The 18,074-nt window shown below is 39.5% G+C and overlaps 2 protein-coding genes across 8 annotated transcripts in view; one reads left to right on the top strand and one right to left on the bottom strand.

Moving 5' to 3' along the window:
- Positions 1 to 578: 578 nt before the first annotated feature.
- On the bottom strand, positions 579 to 9,636 carry cstpp1 (centriolar satellite-associated tubulin polyglutamylase complex regulator 1). 3 transcript variants are annotated; one of them, XM_085167444.1, is made up of 10 exons: positions 9,427 to 9,636; positions 9,248 to 9,350; positions 4,853 to 4,983; positions 4,098 to 4,182; positions 3,820 to 3,905; positions 3,142 to 3,186; positions 2,979 to 3,072; positions 2,263 to 2,372; positions 2,040 to 2,103; positions 579 to 1,288 (listed from the first exon to the last, which is right to left on the bottom strand). In XM_085167444.1, the coding sequence occupies exons 1-10, from the start codon at positions 9,467 to 9,469 to the stop codon at positions 1,120 to 1,122; spliced, it is 930 nt and encodes a 309-aa protein (XP_085023570.1). In that variant the 5' UTR covers positions 9,470 to 9,636; the 3' UTR covers positions 579 to 1,119. The 3 variants fall into 3 exon arrangements, with proteins under 3 accessions (XP_085023570.1, XP_085023569.1, XP_085023571.1); XM_085167443.1 differs by having other exon boundaries at positions 2,979 to 3,186; positions 9,427 to 9,634; XM_085167445.1 differs by having other exon boundaries at positions 1,180 to 1,288; positions 2,015 to 2,103; positions 2,979 to 3,186; positions 9,427 to 9,635.
- Positions 9,637 to 14,733: 5,097 nt separating this feature from the next.
- Positions 14,734 to 18,074, top strand: part of ckap5 (cytoskeleton associated protein 5) — a 41,578-nt gene continuing 38,237 nt past the window's right edge. For 4 of the 5 annotated variants that reach the window (XM_085167387.1, XM_085167386.1, XM_085167385.1 and 1 more), the window contains exon 1: positions 14,734 to 14,858. The gene's annotated coding sequence lies outside the window, so the exon portion shown is untranslated. The remainder of the gene's footprint in view (positions 14,859 to 18,074) is intronic. The other variant, XM_085167384.1, reaches the window with a different exon arrangement.

Here is an 18,074-nt window from a genome sequence, read left to right as displayed (position 1 = left end):
AGATTAAAGAGAGACTGGGCACGCCTTGGCCAAAAACACAATCTTTCATTCTTGCTCATAATGACCCAACAAGAAAGCAGTATCCCCTGGAAATTCAACTCCTCTGGAACGCTTTTACCTTCTCCACAGATGTAATGAGAGGTACACCAGGGCAGCTTGAAACTCTTCCAATTCTGGCCTTTTCAACAAAAACTCCTGAAGAACAACCCCTGGACTGTACAGCAGTAGAGATGTGTTCTCTGAAGTGACGCTTCTCCATCTGCCAATCCAGTGCAATTCATGGTTCGGGGGTGGCTGTAGCTCAGGAGGTTGGTGGTTTGATTGCTGGCTGTTCCAATCAACATAGCAAATATCACAATATACACTTTCCCATTCAATTTTATTTATACACTGCAAGTTCACAGCAAAGTCAAGGTGCTTCATATACTAAGGTAAACAACCTACAGAATTAGAGAGAACCCCAACAACAGCACCTGGAGTAAGAGACCTCCAGCAAAACCAGGTTCAAGAAGTGGGAGTCATCTGCCTCGACAGGTTGGAGGGTGACGGGAAAGAGCAACAAGAAAAGTAAAAGTATGTCGTTTTGTATCTTTCAAAGTTGCAAGGCCTTGTTGCTTAACAAGGTCACAGAATTTTATTCTGTATACAGTTTTGTGTTTACAGTAAGTTTGTAGATGTATTTTTTTCCACATTGCTCTTGTGATAAACAGCCTCATACAAACATGGTTACATATATAATGCTTTCTGCTTTTCTAGTCTTATTGACTAAAAAGCATGCTACAAGACAGGTTTGTATTATATATTTGCTATTTTTGGATGCAGATGTGTGTGTATTGATGTGTGGAACTCATCTGGTTCCTTGTTTTTTGCATTCTGCACAGTTTGAGCCACAAACAGATTCATCAATAAATTATAGTGCAGTAGTGATTGGTGAGAGCTTAATTCTGTATGTTTTCTAATGCATGTTAGACACATCCTGCTTTCTTTAATATTATTTGCATTATTTACAATGGTAAAGGTTAGAAGGACGTCTTCTTCTTCTTCAGTCCTGACACACTGTCGATTTTCAACAGGCGTTCCTTTAAGACGGCAGGCAACAGGTCACTAAGTTGTCAGAGATCAGTTTTCAGATGAATCGGTCTCTTCAGTGGAGCCGTCACTCTCCACCTCCATCCTCCTCCTGTGGTGGATGTTCCTCCTGGGTGATGCCTTCTTCTGCACTTCTTTTAGCCCCCCCACAGCACTACTGCTACTGTTACTGCTAGGACTCACTACGATTTGAGCAATCCTGGACAGCAAGAGAACAAAAGATTACAATTAAAAGAAGAAAAGAGCAAAATGGGAAAAAAGCAAAGTGAAAGTATGTAGAGATTGTACTGGAGCTTTATTACATTTGAACACGAGAGTAGCAGCAGAGTAACTGTTTTCATGCCAGTGAACAGAAGTCTGACAATATCAGAATCAGCAGCTTGGACATTAATTCGATTTTGACCTTTGAAACCCACAAATTTACATATAAAAGATAAACCAGGAACTTTGAGCAATCAAGAGAACATCACTGCTGTGATTTTTCAAAAATTGATAAGTGTTAGCCATTATTGACATAAATGTATAAAAAATTATAAATTATATTATTCAAGGGAGTTCATTTTTCTTGTTTTATAGCCTTGTGCTGCTGAGAGGTTTAATTTCAGATTACTTCGATGCTCTTTGCTATCAATCCAATCTACCTTACTACAATCTATATTAACTTTATACTGTCTAGGGGTTGAAAAGCAGCTCTGAAAACTCTTGTAGCATCTGCTTCTAAAATGTAGAATTCAGTTCGCTTAATCCTTAATAAGACTAAAACAGAAACAACACAGGTCAGCTGAAAATAGTACAAATCTATTTTTTTCTGTTGTAAGCCTCCAGCAGATCTGAGGAATCCCTCACTTGTCATATAACACATTAACACCTGGTTACAGCTACCTAATATATGGAGTAATGTTCCTGTTGTTGATATGTTTATTACTATGTGCATAGATGTGCAGTCTCACAGTTTGTCCAGTTCCTGGTCCATCTCTGGGTCAATGAGCAGCTCTGCCTTACTGGGTAACACTCCTGCAGAATCAGGGAAACAAAAAGGTTCAAAATTCAAACATTTGAAAGCATCACTAATGTAATACAAACCAAATGCACATTTTTTGACTGATGTAATGCTTATGCACTGTGTCAATAAGACCCAGTGTCTCATTGACACACAGTGGTGGTTGAACCCACCAATAGTTTGGTTGATGGCCTCTTGTTTAGCCAGACTCATAAGGAAGCTGTAGTAAGAAGTTCTGTCAGTCTGCTTCAGGATTTCCCTCATACATGACCTGGGCGGATGACTGCACACACACACACACACACACACACACACACACACACACACACACACACACACAAATAATGACAAATCAGTGCTACAACTGGTACTGAAATTGTTGTGTGGTGAGGTGGGAATATTTTTGCAAATATTTAGTGTATGCGCACAAAAACGCAGTGATTTATCAACATTTTTGCGCGACAATTTTTTCGTACTTCACAAACAAATTTAGTTTACGGACAAAATACAGCCTTACTGTCTTAGGAAATTTAAACACGCGTCGTTAAAATGAATACTTTTTTTAAAAAATTCATCATTATTATTGCTTTTTGGTTATTATTTATTAGTTTATATATTTTTTTATTTACAGATTACAATTAAAATTTAAAAAATGAAGCACCTAAATACTGGCCTAGACGCACTAGATGCAGTGTGAAAATCCTAAGTTACTTCCTTAAGTCATCGCAGTCACAAGATTTTAAGTGAATTCTGACATTGACCTTGAAGTCTAATGGTAGGAATTAGAAAATATTCCATCAGCTACATCACCTTTGAGAGTTATCGCCTTCACAAGATGTCTACATGAAACTAAAAGAATATAGTGGTGAGTGAGAACTGAAGTGTTTACCTATGTTTGGACCTGTCGCACAGGGCGTCTATACACTGAACCAAAGTGGAAGGCTCCACTCCATCTTGTGGCCGCTCTTCTTTGTTGTTCTCCTCTGTAGACACAGATGGGATCTGCTCGATGGAGGTGGATGTGGGGACGATGACAGTGTTGGGACTCTTACCTGCTAGCAGATCTTGGTAGATTACCAGCACACAGTCCAGGAACTCTACAAACACAATGGATGAATTTAATGGATGTTTCCTTTAACTTCTACAAAAACAAATCACATTATTAACATTATTACATACATTTTATTAATTTTGTATTTATTGTTATTACTATATTTTTATTATTATTGGTTTGTTTATTCCCTCAGGTGAAATAACTGAGAGAATGGGTCAATAAAACCTATTTTCTCAGGTATTGTATCCTTTATCATCCAATTTAATCAAATCTTTACATTCTTATCTGTTACCCAAGTTAAATATTTTCTTTTTCTAGGCTACTTATTTTTTCAGTTAGTGGTGAATTCTTTACCCCCCCCCCCTTAGTTCATTACACAGTCGTTATGAATGAGTCCCTTTATTTTATTAACTCATATTACCATCCGGTTCCCTGGATTAACATTAATCCACTCCCTTTGGTTATTTTTTCATGTCTGTTTCCTAGATTTCCTATTTCATTAACTAGGTTCTCTTCATTTAATAATCAGTGCACATGAATTATTACCATTTTCCCTTATTTTCTCTAGATAATCCTTTGGGTTTTTATTCTGTTCCTTCAGTTTATTGATCCTTTCCCTCCCTAAGTTCATTAATTTGCTCTCTTTAATTATTCTTTTCATCACTTGGTTTAATACCTTGGTAGTAAAACTGCAGCTGGAAAGCATAAAGAAAATCAGAGAAAGACATCAGACAATCGATGGTGTCGTCCATCACAGCAATTCTAGAGGAGGAGAGAACAGCAATCATTACCCAGAAACTTTCAGCCTGTTAAGATCTGTTGTGTTCAAAATGTGCTACATTGAAAATGTGCTCAAATGAATTACATAGGATTATATATTCTGCAAAGCACTCAGGTTTCATCTTGATGTGAAGTAATCAAGATGAAACCTTGGGAAGTTACTCTTTTGCTGACCTGGCGGCACTCTGAACTAACACAACTGGAAAATCTGGACACAGTAACTGCAGCAGGGACCTGTATTCCAGCATGGAGAGCAAGTCTGGAACACAAGACACAAAACATATGTTGGCTACAAATTACACAATGACTAACCACCAGTTTTAAACAGAAAACTCATGACAGCACAAAACTGTAACACATAAAACTGTCAGTGACAACTAAAACAATAATGTAACACTTATGACATAAACATAGTTTTATATCTAATTGTTTATTGATTACAAATACACTGACACCTGCAAGGATTTTTAATTCACTGATTTTGAAAAAGCATGTTGTTTGAGGTCACTGCAACCACATCAAGAAGAAACTATATAAGAACCAGTCCATTTACCATTACTCATTAAGAGAGTTCCAGAGTTTGATTCAAAGCTAAGTGTTAAGTGCCTTGAATGAGAATTAGGACCACAAACTGTGAGGCCAGAGTTCTCAGTCTTAACCCAGAGTGCACATTCTGGGTTAAGAAAAAGTTGCTGTCCCAAGTGGTTAGGTCTTAGTATCTCAGGAGAGTGACAGATGGGTAGGTCTGTCATCAGCAGTACTGTACATCAGCAGTAGCACTGTACCTCATAGCAATAACATCTTGAGAGTGAATCCAGGCTGGGATATTTCTGTCTGTAGTTTCTATGTTCTTTACTATGACTACATGGGTTCTCCCCAGAGGTACTCCAGCTTCATTTCACAGTCCAAAGACATTATTGTGTTCTCACCTCCACTTTTGCCGATCTGTCTGTAGCATTTCCAGAATACTCGAATGAAGGATGCTCTGTTATGTGGAGTGGCCTGGATGTAGTTAAACTCTCTGAAGAGGACGTGGTTACTGTTCTTTACACTGCTGAAACTACAGAGACATTACAAACCCAGATATATTATATATTTCTCTCACACACACACAGACACACAAATTTACTCAATTGCTCTCTGCGATTAATGAAGTCTCTCTGACTCTGATATGTCTTTATAAATAACTTTCTGTCAGGACAAGGAAGGCAAGCAGTGCTTGCATTGTTAAAGCTCCCCGCCTGTCTATTAGCATGTGCATTCATCCTTTACATTACTGCCACCTTGTGACCACACGGAGCTAGAATTGCTGCAGCTCTCTCTGGTTTGAGGGCGTGTCCATCTCCCGTAACACTGACTTGAGCTGGGCAAGCTGAGAGGTCAGCAGCTTTTTTCTGGTTGTTTTCGCATGTGCACTGTGGATAAACTGCTAGTCTTTAACGGTAAACTGATGGGAAACCAGTGTGCGAAACAAGCTGCCACTGGCTCAGCTTTCACTGCTCTGACACCAGTAATGAACTGTGCTTTGTCTGGAAACACAGCCACCATTACCCTGTAAAATAGCTTCAGTCAGATTCATCATAACAGATGAGTTTCTTCTTGGTAACCACCTTGGCCAACATGTGTAATGTAGAGAATATGGTGTCTCCATCTCCAGCTCGTGCAAATGCATGTAAGTATCAGTATGATCTTCAGACAACAATGAAGTAGGCTTGATACGTATAGCCTATGCATTTGCACGAGCTGGAGATGATAATCCTTTTAAACCGTATGAAACACTGGCAAACAGTGACAACCCTTCCTTGAACATGACGATGTAACACTAAGTACACGGAGAGTGGAATTTGTAAACAAATCTAACTAGTTAACGTAAAAACCTGTTAACCTGAAGCACCGGTGTTCCAGATCTACTGGCGTTTAGATCAACTGGCGTTGGTCGAACAGATGTGTGGCAGTCTTGCGTTTCAGGAGCTGCTACCGACAAACCAGCAAAAAAACGCCAAATGTGTCATCTGTGATACTTGTGAGGTTATCTCGAACACACTCCGTCAGTCTTGATGCCGTTGAACAACAAAATGTTTACAAATGTTTCGAGTTTACCTGGTGATATCCTCATGCGCGACGCGATCGCGAAAACAGCAAAAAATTAACACCACGCCGATGTTGTTCACAGGACAGCAAGAGTAAACGATCGGGAGACTCTTGTCGTCGTTATCGTTCCCCTCGCACGTTTTATTTCTCCGGTTTCAGCGTTTTTGTTGCACAACTAAAGCGAGCAGTTTACTTTGAGCACTAACATGGAGTCGAGTCAACCAGCGCCACCTCTGGCCAAGTGCCACAGCCTACAGCCAGATCAACTTGTGACACACATCTGCAGCACGTTTGAATTCGTTTCATGCACAACACATTTGTACCTTTCAATTGTCTCTGTCTGTGCGTCATGCAAATAACCCTTTGAAAAGAATGAAATGATATCATATATTTATTATTGGCCTACATTTGTACAACATTCCAAATTATATATACAAAGTCATAGAAATCACCACCCCTGTTCATCATGATTTTAATATTCTCTTTTACAAATATGACACATCAATATTTCATCAGTGTTGTCACATCACATCCTGTAAGCAGAGTCTGCCTGTGTCTTTTCTCTGGAAATGAATATTTCCAGCCAATATAGGCAATCCATCAACATGGCTGGAGAGTTGGTGGTTATATACAGTCTGTATAAGTGTGGTCAATCTAATGAACATTTGTAAGGAGATGGCAGTTACTGTGAATTCACAGCAGTTACACAGTGATTAGTAATAAACAGAGCCAGTGAGAGTGAGTGGATTTAAGAAAGTCAGTGACTCAGGTGTGGCGATTGGTTTGTCATCTGTTTTTGGGACTGGAGGAGACGTAGAAATCTTTTGTTTTAAATCTTAGTTAGGAAGATTCCTGTTTTAAAACAAGCACTTTTTGTGAGAAATGCAAGAAGTACATCTGCAGAAAGCACACAGTTACATTCTGTCCATCATGTGGACAAAATTGAAAATGTTGAGCATTGAAAAACTGAGAACGTTGGGCAGGTTCAAAAGAAATATGTTTGTAAGAGCAAAAACCAAATTGTTCCTAAAATACTTATGGAAAGTCTAACTGTTGTATGTCTGTGTTCTACATGTTGATCTGATGGGAAATAAAGTTGCTATTGTTATATTGCAGTTTCTTGACAATTCTGAGTGGATTTACACAGTACGGGTCAAAATGACCCGCAACAAAATCAATGTCACTTTTTTGTTTTTCAACATAATACAAGCGTTAATTTCCAACACTTGCATGTGATCTTCAATTTGTAGCAGATACACTATCACATAGCAGCTAGAGCAGTCTCCAATGCAGGTCAGTCCACTGCTGCCACCTGTGGCCAAATACCATAGCCTACTACTAGATTAACTTGTGACACATCTGCACCTGCTGCTATGATCACATTGAGTAGAGGCTGAGTGGCTGCACTTACCCACTTACATTCAGATCTACCCACAAACATGTTGAAAGATGCAATCCCAGCAATGTGGATTGTCAACACTAAAAACAATCAGTAAGCAAACACAACAGGGATCAATTTTATCTGTTCATTTAGCAACCACAACATTTGTAGTCGCCTTCTGCAGAGGGGAAGTCCACACACACTGTGTGGTACCACTTCCCATAGAAGGTGCATTCAATCTGCAAGAAAAATTAGATTGTCAGAGTCATTCATCTGAAGTCAGGCTCTTGAGTAAAGCAACTAAATATGTTACAGTGTGCAGATACTGCATATTTCTGTGCAACAGTCTTATCTGTGTCACTTGATGTTTCCATGCGTCCTTTAGGTGCTCTAGTGTCTTTAAAGTGCAAAGGCATGCAGGTCACCTGAACTATAATTCCACTGTCGGTGCATCAAAGTGACATGTCACCCAGTGATGTTGAAGTAACCCAGTCAAGGTGCTTCCATCTGAGGTACTGATTTCGTTATCTTACCCATGCTAACGACATGTGATGTTACAACACTGGTGAAATATTAGTGTGTCTATATTTGTTCACGAAATTTTTCTTATGGGCAAAAGTATTGATATCATGATGAACAGGGGTGGTGATTCTTATGACTTTGTGTATATAATTTGGCATTTTGTAGAAATATAGCCTGATAGTACATACATGATAGTGAATCTCTGTCCAAAAAATGCACTCAGTTTACTTTTTACTATGAGCATCATTCATTATTCTCCCCCAGTAATTAAGGTTAGGATATCTATTTTTTTTATTCCAATCCATTCTTCTTTTGCAGCATTTAAATAACCTTTATCAGATTTGATGGTTTTGTTACAGAATTTTCAAAAAAGTGTTTTGCTTTTCTTTCACAAATGTGGGGATTAAATTGTGTTAAAATGTACAAATCAGTGATGTCATGTTATAAGACGAGGACCCAGGCACAGAGAGACTTGATGAATTTAAGAATCATATGATTTATCTTGCCTGGCTGGGCAGCTCTCTGGGTGCTCAGCACCCCCAAAGCTCTAATTCTAGAATCGCCCCTGTTACTAATCACTGTGTAACTGCTGTAAATTCACAGTAACTGCCATCTCCTTACAAATGTTCATTAGATTAACCACTCTTGTACAGACTGTATATAACTACCAACTCTCCAGCCATGTTGATGGCCAATAATAAATATATGATATCATTTCATTCTTTTCAAAGGGTTATTTGCATGACGCACAGACAGAGACAAATGAAAGGTACAAATGTGTTGTGCATGAAACGAATTCAAACGTGCTGCAGATGTGTGTCACAAGTTGATCTGGCTGTAGGCTGTGGCACTTGGCCAGAGGTGGCGCTGGTTGACTCGACTCCATGTTAGTGCACAAAGTAAACTGCTCGCTTTAGTTGTGCAACAAAAACGCTGAAACCGGAGAAATAAAACGTGCGAGGGGAACGATAACGACGACAAGAGTCTCCCGATCGTTTACTCTTGCTGTCCTGTGAACAACATCGGCGTGGTGTTAATTTTTTGCTGTTTTCGCGATCGCGTCGCGCATGAGGATATCACCAGGTAAACTCGAAACATTTGTAAACATTTTGTTGTTCAACGGCATCAAGACTGACGGAGTGTGTTCGAGATAACCTCACAAGTGTCACAGATGACACATTTGGCGTTTTTTTGCTGGTTTGTCGGTAGCAGCTCCTGAAACGCAAGACTGCCACACATCTGTTCGACCAACGCCAGTTGATCTAAACGCCAGTAGATCTGGAACACCGGAGCTGCAGTCTCACTGTTTCAACAACTGCGTGGAACCTACTATTCAGCGAAGTAGCGGATCACTCCGAACTGGTTGTATTCCTCTTTGTGTTCTAGCAGCTGGATCACAGCATCATTCAGGTAGAACAGCACATTGCTGTCCGCTGGAACACAGACACACACAGAGATTATAAAGTTAGCCTAGGAGCTAACTGACACAGCTAACAACACACGACCTACCGAGATACTGATCAGCGGGAACCGTGGGGTTCAAACGGTTCATTCTGCTCTTCCTACAGAAACCCACTGAAACAAGACTTAATAAATACGCAGCTATAATCGGTGAACAGTGCAGCTATTTACTGTACGTACACTGTGTTCTTATTACTCTGAATTTTGTTAGCTAGCTGTCCTAACATACATGGTGAGCTGGTGGACTTTCATGGAAACCGCCGGATGTTGTGAGTTACATTAATCAGAGCCCCTCGAACAATACTACTTACAAAGATTCCGCTTTGAAAGCAAATGTTTCACAGAATTTAAGAGCTTTAAAAACTGAGAAAAATTGGAACTTGTATTTTGAAATCTCACGTGTACAGATTCTTTTTAACACACTTGTGTTTTTAATTTACAGTTACAGAAAAATATTCACAGATGTGTAGAATGATATTTTCACCAATAGAATAGAATAGAGTAGATTTTTATTGTCACTGTTACAAGAACAATGAAACACAGTTTGCATCTCTCCGTTGGAGACATTCAGATTCTTTTAGGATGGACACAGGGAATGTGTTGTAATACACAATAATAATAATAATAATAGTATGTACACAGCAACATAAGAACACACACACACACACACATAACTATAATAAATACGGTTCATAAATACGTTGTAAATGTCCATGGATTTTAACAGCACAGTTAACCTTCAATCAGTAAAGCGCTTTGGGGTCCCTAGGGGGGACTAGTAAAAGCGCTATACAAATACAGGCCATTTACCATTTACCATTACCACCATCGCTTCAGATGCTGAACTCTGTAGGCTGAATCATTGATGTTCTCAATCAGTCCTATGTAGGTGGTGTGTCACGGACCCGGCTCTGGGGACTCGGGGTCCGTGGGCAGTGGGGACTATGACTGTTGTTGTTATTATTATTATTATTGTCATTATTATTATCATTTGGTGTGTTGTCTGCACTGCCTCTTATCTCTGTCCACATCTGTATGTAGGCAGGTATGTGTGTGTGTTGCCTTTTTTCTGTGGCCATGTTACAGGCACCTTCAGGCCTGAGGGACGTGGCCTAGCTTGAGGACTGGCCACACCTTAAGTCCTTGCTACACACCTGCTCCTGATCTGGGCTCGTCGGGGGAGCTATTTAGAAGAGCGATGGAGCTTCCACCGGCGCGGGATTATTGCGTTTGACTTCACGTCAGTCTTCAAGCACAGTCAAGTGTGAGTGTATGCCTGCTGGGATAAGTGTGTAACGGCTGCCTCTATTGTTTTCCCTCAGGAGGAGTGTGGGACGAGAAGGAGCAGTGAGCACGGGGAGTGCAGGGACACTGAAGCAGAGAGCACTACACTGGGACTTTTCTGGTTAGAAGGCACAACACGGGAGTCTGGGACACTGGGGAATTTATTGTTGTTTACTTCACCACTCTGTAAATAAACACTGTTGCACGGAAGAGTCCGGCGTTTGGGTCCTGTTTCCCCACCTACCCTCGGTCTGCTAGCCAGACCGTGACATGGTATCATCAGCAAATACACTGTGAGCTGCAAACTTCTCATTTAAATTTTACGGAATTTTTTTTACTGCTTACAACCACAACTCTGTGATTACAACCTCTTATATCAGTGAATACAAGCACTCAACTGCGCCCTCTAGCATTTCAAAACTTGCACTTATAGCTGAAGGGGGATAAAAAACAGAGGTGTTGGTGGTGGAGGGAAGATACGAGGGGGGCTGGGACGGAGGTAACGACAGTAGAGGTCAGCCAATCAGAAGGCCTCTGTCCTCTTTTCACCATGTTGGATTCGCAACTACAAAGCACAGAGCCTGGTTTCCTTCAAAACTTTGTTTAGTACATTAGCACTGTGGTTGATCAGGAAATGAACACAGACACAGCAGTCCCCCATTCCTCATTAGGAGCAGCAGCAAAAACCAGAGTGAATGATCATTTTAGCTAACGGTACTAGCTACCCAGCGTACACTGATCAGTAATACACTCTTATAACTGTTCTAATCCTTGTTAACAGACCTGAATGTTGCAGATGCATAAAACACTGTTGATGACGACTGTGATCTGTTATCTTTGTACCCGAATAAAGAGGGAACCCAGAGTATGAGCAAGTCCAGTGTCTCAGTGCCATCCTTTCTGCAAAGGCTTATGAAGTCACATCCACCATAGACTCTCAGGACCACAACAGCTACACCAGCAGTATCTTCTCTCTCAGTTTATCCCACTGTTGGCAGTAAAAGAGGACTTATTTAATCTCTGAGCCCTCACTCTGAACCACAGCACTTTCTGCAGGGACATCACACTTTAAATCACACTAAACTAGTCTTCCTCAGTACTTTCATGCTGACTTACCCATGTTTATTATGCTAATAGGAGACCAAGTTCATACCAACACTTACAAGTTTACAAGTTCATAATAAATCCCTGAACTCAACAGATAAAGCTGCCTCTGCTGTTGTTCTTTTGATTGATTGGTAATTTTGTTTTGGTTAGTCTGTCCGTCCGTAAAGGCCGTTATGAATGATTGAGAATGAGTCTTGTTAAAGACCCCGGATTGCAGTTCATACATAGAGCTGATTCCCAGCTATGCTGTTTGCAGTGCGTGCCCACAGGTAAATTTATTGCAATTTCTCCAAAACTGGGTGTGACGGTTTGCAGTGTAGTGCTATTTGCCTGCTCCTTTGGTTTGATAGGTCTCATGTGCAGCTGGGATATTAGTAGAATTTATTTCTTTGGCATTTAATTCGACACCTTAGTGCTCGGTTACATAAATGTTTAGAGTATCTTTAGTTATTTTGATTCAGAAACAACACAGAATTATAAGTCAAATGTCTCCTATGTGTGTTGTCCGTTATCCGTGACTGTACTATCCAAGTACAGTCTATCCAAGTCCTCTCTATACTTAAATGTTTCATAAACATTCTTTAACCTCCTAAGACCCGAACTCTTCCACAGCATGCATTTTTAATTTCTCTTTGATATTTGAGCATATTGGGGCCCGATGAATGTAAAAAGAAAGAATTACCAGATTTTTTTTTACCTTATTTTTGTTTTTATGAAAAATAAGAGCCACATATGAGGATATTTGTTTAAAATTTTGATAGAACAGTAGCAGTATAGTGTCCTTGTAAGTGGATATCAGGCCCATGTAGAGCAAAATTTAGTATTTTGGTCCAAATAACCCAAAATGTGATGTCCACATATGTGGACACCAGGTCCTAGGAGATTAAGATTCAAATTAGAGAGGCTGGGATTTGGTGACTTCGTATAACCAACAACAATATTAGAGCACTTTTCAGCCCAAATTGATTTTGGGCAGTCAGTTTTGTCTTATCAAGAAGCTCATACCTGGAATACAATACCCTCAGAAATAAAGACTATATAACATTCTATATTTCTTTTTATAATTTTGTAAAACAGTTATTATTGGATAAACAAACATGACATAATGCCCTTGAAAGTCCTTGATTCTAATGTTTTTTTGGGGGGGGGGGGGTATAAGTGATTATAGGGTTTGATCTTTAATAATGGTATATGGACATGTGTTTATGTCACACGTTTTATGTTCACACGCTTCTAAATGTTTGGTTTGTTGATTTATTTAATATGCCATTAACCTGCCAGGGATTGCAGATGAAATAGTCCGTGGGTAAATCTGGCATATTTACATGATGAGTTTAAGTGCTCATGTTAATTAATAAGTATTTTCCCTTTTAAATAAACACAAACATTTACAAATTGTATTGATAATCACAGCCATCACTAAAAAAAATTAAACTGTGAATGGCCCTTGGTGTGCTATGTCCAGCTGATAATGAAATGTGTGTACTCATGTAATTAAAACATGAACAAATGAAATGAAATGATCTCTACTCTTTACCTTGGCAGAGGGCAGTAGGAATGACAGAAATAACAGGACTATGTGTCTATTGTATATTTTGCGTTATTTTACATTTTTGTCACAAAAACTCGCGAAGGTTGATTCCTAGTGAGTGCAGGCCACTGTCTGCTGTTTTACCCCCGCTGTTAAAATGTCAAGTGCCCACATCTGTCTTACTGTGGAGGGAGCTGTAAAACCTTGTGTAACATTTTGATAGAGATTAATAGTCACCTAAGCTCACTGCTGTCTGTTGACAGCAATACTCTGGTGAGTTTTCTGTAAGTGATATTTTACTGCTGTTAGTTGCTGGTCTGCATTGCTGCATTACTTCTTTGAAGTATAAAAAATATAAATTGTATAAGTATAAATTGTCATCTGGTGTGAGAATTTAATCAAACTGTTTATCAGAGTGAAAATACGATACTTTTTGGACAGTAGCGGGCATAATGTTAGCTTAATTGTCAGCTGTTATTGTTGTCAACAACAGTAACAACCCACAGTGAACGGGTGTCTTGCCAAGGTAGGGATCCCGACAGTTTCCCCTGTGTCGGGAGCATGCGCTGGGCTGTCCAAATCACGGACAAACAGTATCCGTCATTCTTGATTTTTAGTTCGCAAACACTTCTTATAATGACTTATTACTACTGAAATTTTGGAGGTTTTAGCTCTTTATACAATCAAGTTACAGGAGGATACATATTACCAGGCAAAATGTCGTCGGTTTGTTGAAATAATTTTGGCATAACATAGTTCATCACTAAAGTTTAAAGGGCGTGCACGAAACAAACAAGTAGTGTTTACATGGACATTAGTAGTTTTGAGATAGACTTAATTTCAGAGTAGCCAATGAAATCTCTTCTGAGAAAGCAATGCACGCGTTGTTCCAATCGGCTAAGGAATTTCACACATTGAAGGCGGAGCATATTTCAAACGCAACCAATCTCTCTCCACATCTGTCTCCGTCTAGTGAAAAACAAGGAAGCCCATTAGATGAATAAGTAGTCACATAAGTAAAATATCACTGTATAAAGGTAGCATTTTGTTTGTGTGCTGCTTCTTCACTGTCCATGACAGGTTGCTTATGCAGTCGGACTAAATATTAAAAGTGATTCAGCACTGGAGTGACGTCGTCGGGGTGGTGTCCCGCTCTCCGCTCCGCCTCCGTCTGTCCGGCTCTGGAGAAATTTGAAAAAGCTGAAAGAAGTTGAACGCATTTAGCAAAATCGGAAGTGGGCGTTCATTTGTGTTTAAAATAAGAGTTCAACACACGAATATTCCACAGACAGACAAACAAATATTTTCATATCCCAGCCCAGAAATACTTTTTCGAAGTTTTTCTTTTAGCGAATACGCAATTTCTGTAAATTATATTTATAATTTGAACTAGATAAGAAACAGTCTGTCTGTTTTATTCTGTACCGGAAATAGTGTTGAATCTCCTTCGAGGCAGGGAAGCACTTGTATAAAACTCGGCTGGACCCCGCTTCAGTGATCTTTATCATCCTCATCGAATTGGGGAAGCAGCATCGTATTTTTTAAAAGACGCAAACAGGTATTATGTTGAAGATTTTAAATATTATTATTATTTTAAGCAACTACAAATCACGTTTGAATCGGAGCTAGTTGTGATGTAATGTGTGTAGCTGCGAACTGCGCTGTTAGGCCTGGTTATGTTGGCGGGGATGGAAGGTTAGCTTGTAGCCTTGTTTCTAACCAGCTAACAGCTATTACCAACCGACAATAAATTAACGGCGAGGTTTGACTTTGAAAATAACTTATGCATAATACAATTTTGCACGACATGTTTAACAATGTTTATTTGTCATTAGCGATAGCCGTGTGTGTTGATGCGGGTTGGACCTGAATGAGCGGTTAACGGGGTAACGTAGCAACTGTCACTGTTGTTGCTAAGTTAGCTAGTTAATGGCTCTCAGTAACTAACATTAGCAACTAACGACCGCTAGTTATGTTGTGCTGGCCACTCCCAGTCAAACCGGGAAAGCAAACAATCGGTGATATGGTTAATTGACAGCACGGTTGATAACCAAAGTGATAATGACTGGTTGGGTGTATTTAAGGGGGAGTCTAGTTGATAAAGGTTAGCTGTGCTCATTTGGTTGTATTTTAGTTTGCATTCTGTAATACTGAGAGCTAGAGGTGTAGTGCTGCTTTTTTTTTTTTTTTTTTTGAGTAGGAGAGCTCATTGATCACATGTGTTGAGTTGTAATTTGTTTCTAAGGCTATTTCACTAAAGTCACAAATTTACATTACTCTGACCTGAGAAAAGCAATCAAATGTGAGACTGAATTTAAGAACTTCATCAGTTTTTACATGCTGTTTACAGCTGTTTCCTTCGTGGATGTCTTCTCTTTTTCAATTCTTTCCTGTTGGGTAGTTGTCAATCCTTTCTCTAACTCATCTCTCTCCCTCACCTGTTCTGTGTTTTGGATCTTCTACCTTTCACAGCGTTAAGCTCGTTTTCCATTAGTACCAACTTGGATTGACTCCCCACGGTTTTTAGGATTTTCCGTTAGGTCATAGTACCTGCTCGGCTGCGGTTCCAAGTGATTTGAGCAGGTACTAAAATGTGATGTCAGACTGCATGCCACTGATTGGCTGGTCAGTGGCGTCACTCGAGTCATGAGAGTGTCTCATTCACGAAAATCAAAACTGCAGTCTTTGAAACCCGACAACAAGGGAAATGGCTACAAAAAAACAATGCCATGGTCCCAGAGTCCGATGAAAAGCTACAGACTGAGCAGCAGGTATGTTCTTGCCTTGAACTCCATCTTTGTTGTAGTGTTCGTGTCGCATATTAATTACATCACTGGACACTCTGCAGCATGGCTATGACGACAACCACGGACATTCGATGGTACTTGATTGCAAACCAGTTGATCTGAGTCAAGTCGATCCGAGTAGGTACTAAAGGTAAAGGAGCTTTAAAGCCAGATTTATAGATTTATCCAACAGCTTAATTGATTCATCCAGAGGACACCTGCTTTATATCAAGCGCTTCAACTGTTTAAACCTAGAATCTCTTACACCTGACTTGTACGATGTGCATAACACAAAACGTTATTTACCGTCAGATCCTGACACATCCCTGTATTGAATTTAGAAGGTAACTGTGTCACATGCTCAAGTGTGCCATTGCCCTTGTTTTTTCTTGTATGCCATTGTGTGGTATATTAAAGTCAGCATGAATATTGCAACTCCATTAAAGTGGTTTGTGGTTTTCATCAGCCAGATTGTGCTACAGTAAAGCTCTCTTTCTGCATTTAAAAAGCTACTGTCAGGATATAAGAAAGTGGTGCAAAGTGGTTTGGACTGAAAAGTGTGGAAACGGTAGATATCCTCGTTGCATATGTATTTATATGAATTTCCCTTTAACAGGACACATTTTTCAGAGAACAGTTATTAAATAGATCCTACAAACATGATTAATTAGGATTTTTGCATTCAGTTCCATTGTAAATGTAACAGTGATATTTTGGTGGTGGAATTTGTGATGGTTTGAATCAGAGGAGGAAATGTTGTCAGAGTGCCCAAGTGTCACCAGTGGATGCCTCAAAGCTAGCAAAGGTTTTAGTCATATACTTGCATTGTTAAAACTTTGGCTATATACTGTACAGAATATGATTTTGTGTCATGGCAAAGGCTGTGAATTTAGAGAGGGAGCAGTCCGAATTGAAGCGACTGTACTACCAGAAGGAAATGGCTACAGCATTAGAGACATTGAGGGCAGCTACTAGAGGTGGGAATCACCATACATCCCACGATACGATATTATCACAATACTTAACGCACGATATGATATTATTGCAATTTTTAAAAATATTTTGCGATATTCAGATTCTGTACATAAAGGTAAACTTTATCAATATTCATTTTATCTAATATGAAAGTCTCACACTCAGTCTTTCTCTCATTTCAGTTTTATTGTTGACAAACTGAACGGTTTGTATTACAGTCTAGTCCAACTTAACTGAACGCAACCATCTGGTACAATTATAGCCATTCTGAACTATGCAGTTTATGAAACCTATGCAGCCCCTTCAGCAACTGAAGAATTTGAAAGTAAATTAAAACAAAATATAATTTTACATTAAATAAAAGTTTTGAACTTAATTAAAATAAAACATGTCTTAAATTAAAATAAGTAAACTGTCATGTTTATTGCTACCAAAAAACAAGTTAAACACATTTGGACAGTGAAGGAATGTCAGGATTCTTGCTCAGAAAAAGGATCAACATGCTCTGAAGTCAGAGCACAAAAACCTTTTTTGTAACAAAATATCGATTTCTGCTGTCTCTGTATCGATACATTATTAGCAAACAAAATATCACAATACTACACAGTATCGATTTTTTTTCTCCCACCCCTAGCAGCTACAATGACCTCTGAATCCCACAGCCAAATAGGAATTGTGAAGAGGCTGCTAGAAAAGCCACAATCACCAAATACCTGCGGAGAGTAAAGCAAGTCCTAAGGAGTCAGCTGAATGGGAAGAACAAGATCTAGGCAATCAACACCTATGCTCTGCCAGTGATTAGACACCCTGCTGGGATAATAAGCTGGTCAAAGGAGGAGATAGATGCCACTGACATCAAGACAATGAAGCTCATTACACTGCATGGAGGGTTTCACCCCAAATTCAGTAGCCTGAAGGCCTTTTCACATAGGCTCTGAAACCCATTAATTTCTATTGCATGTGTCGCACAATAACGGTTTCCTGCTGAATTAAGCAAAGTACAGCGTGTACTC

This window comes from Neolamprologus multifasciatus, chromosome 7 (assembly GCF_963576455.1).
Source record: "Neolamprologus multifasciatus chromosome 7, fNeoMul1.2, whole genome shotgun sequence".
Lineage (NCBI taxonomy): Eukaryota > Metazoa > Chordata > Actinopteri > Cichliformes > Cichlidae > Neolamprologus > Neolamprologus multifasciatus.
Note: the sequence above shows the minus strand (reverse complement) of the source record. Positions and strands in the feature narration are given on the sequence as shown.

Coding starts and splice junctions, on each gene's coding strand:
- cstpp1 (XM_085167443.1), bottom strand. CDS start 9,469: ATGAACCGTTTGAACCCCACGGTTCCCGCTGATCAGTATCTCG. Junction 4,183..4,852: donor ACAGATCGGCAAAAGTGGAG/GTGAGAACACAA, acceptor CTTGTGTTCCAG/ACTTGCTCTCCATGCTGGAA. Junction 3,187..3,819: donor GCTGCAGTTTTACTACCAAG/GTATTAAACCAA, acceptor TTGTGTTTGTAG/AGTTCCTGGACTGTGTGCTG.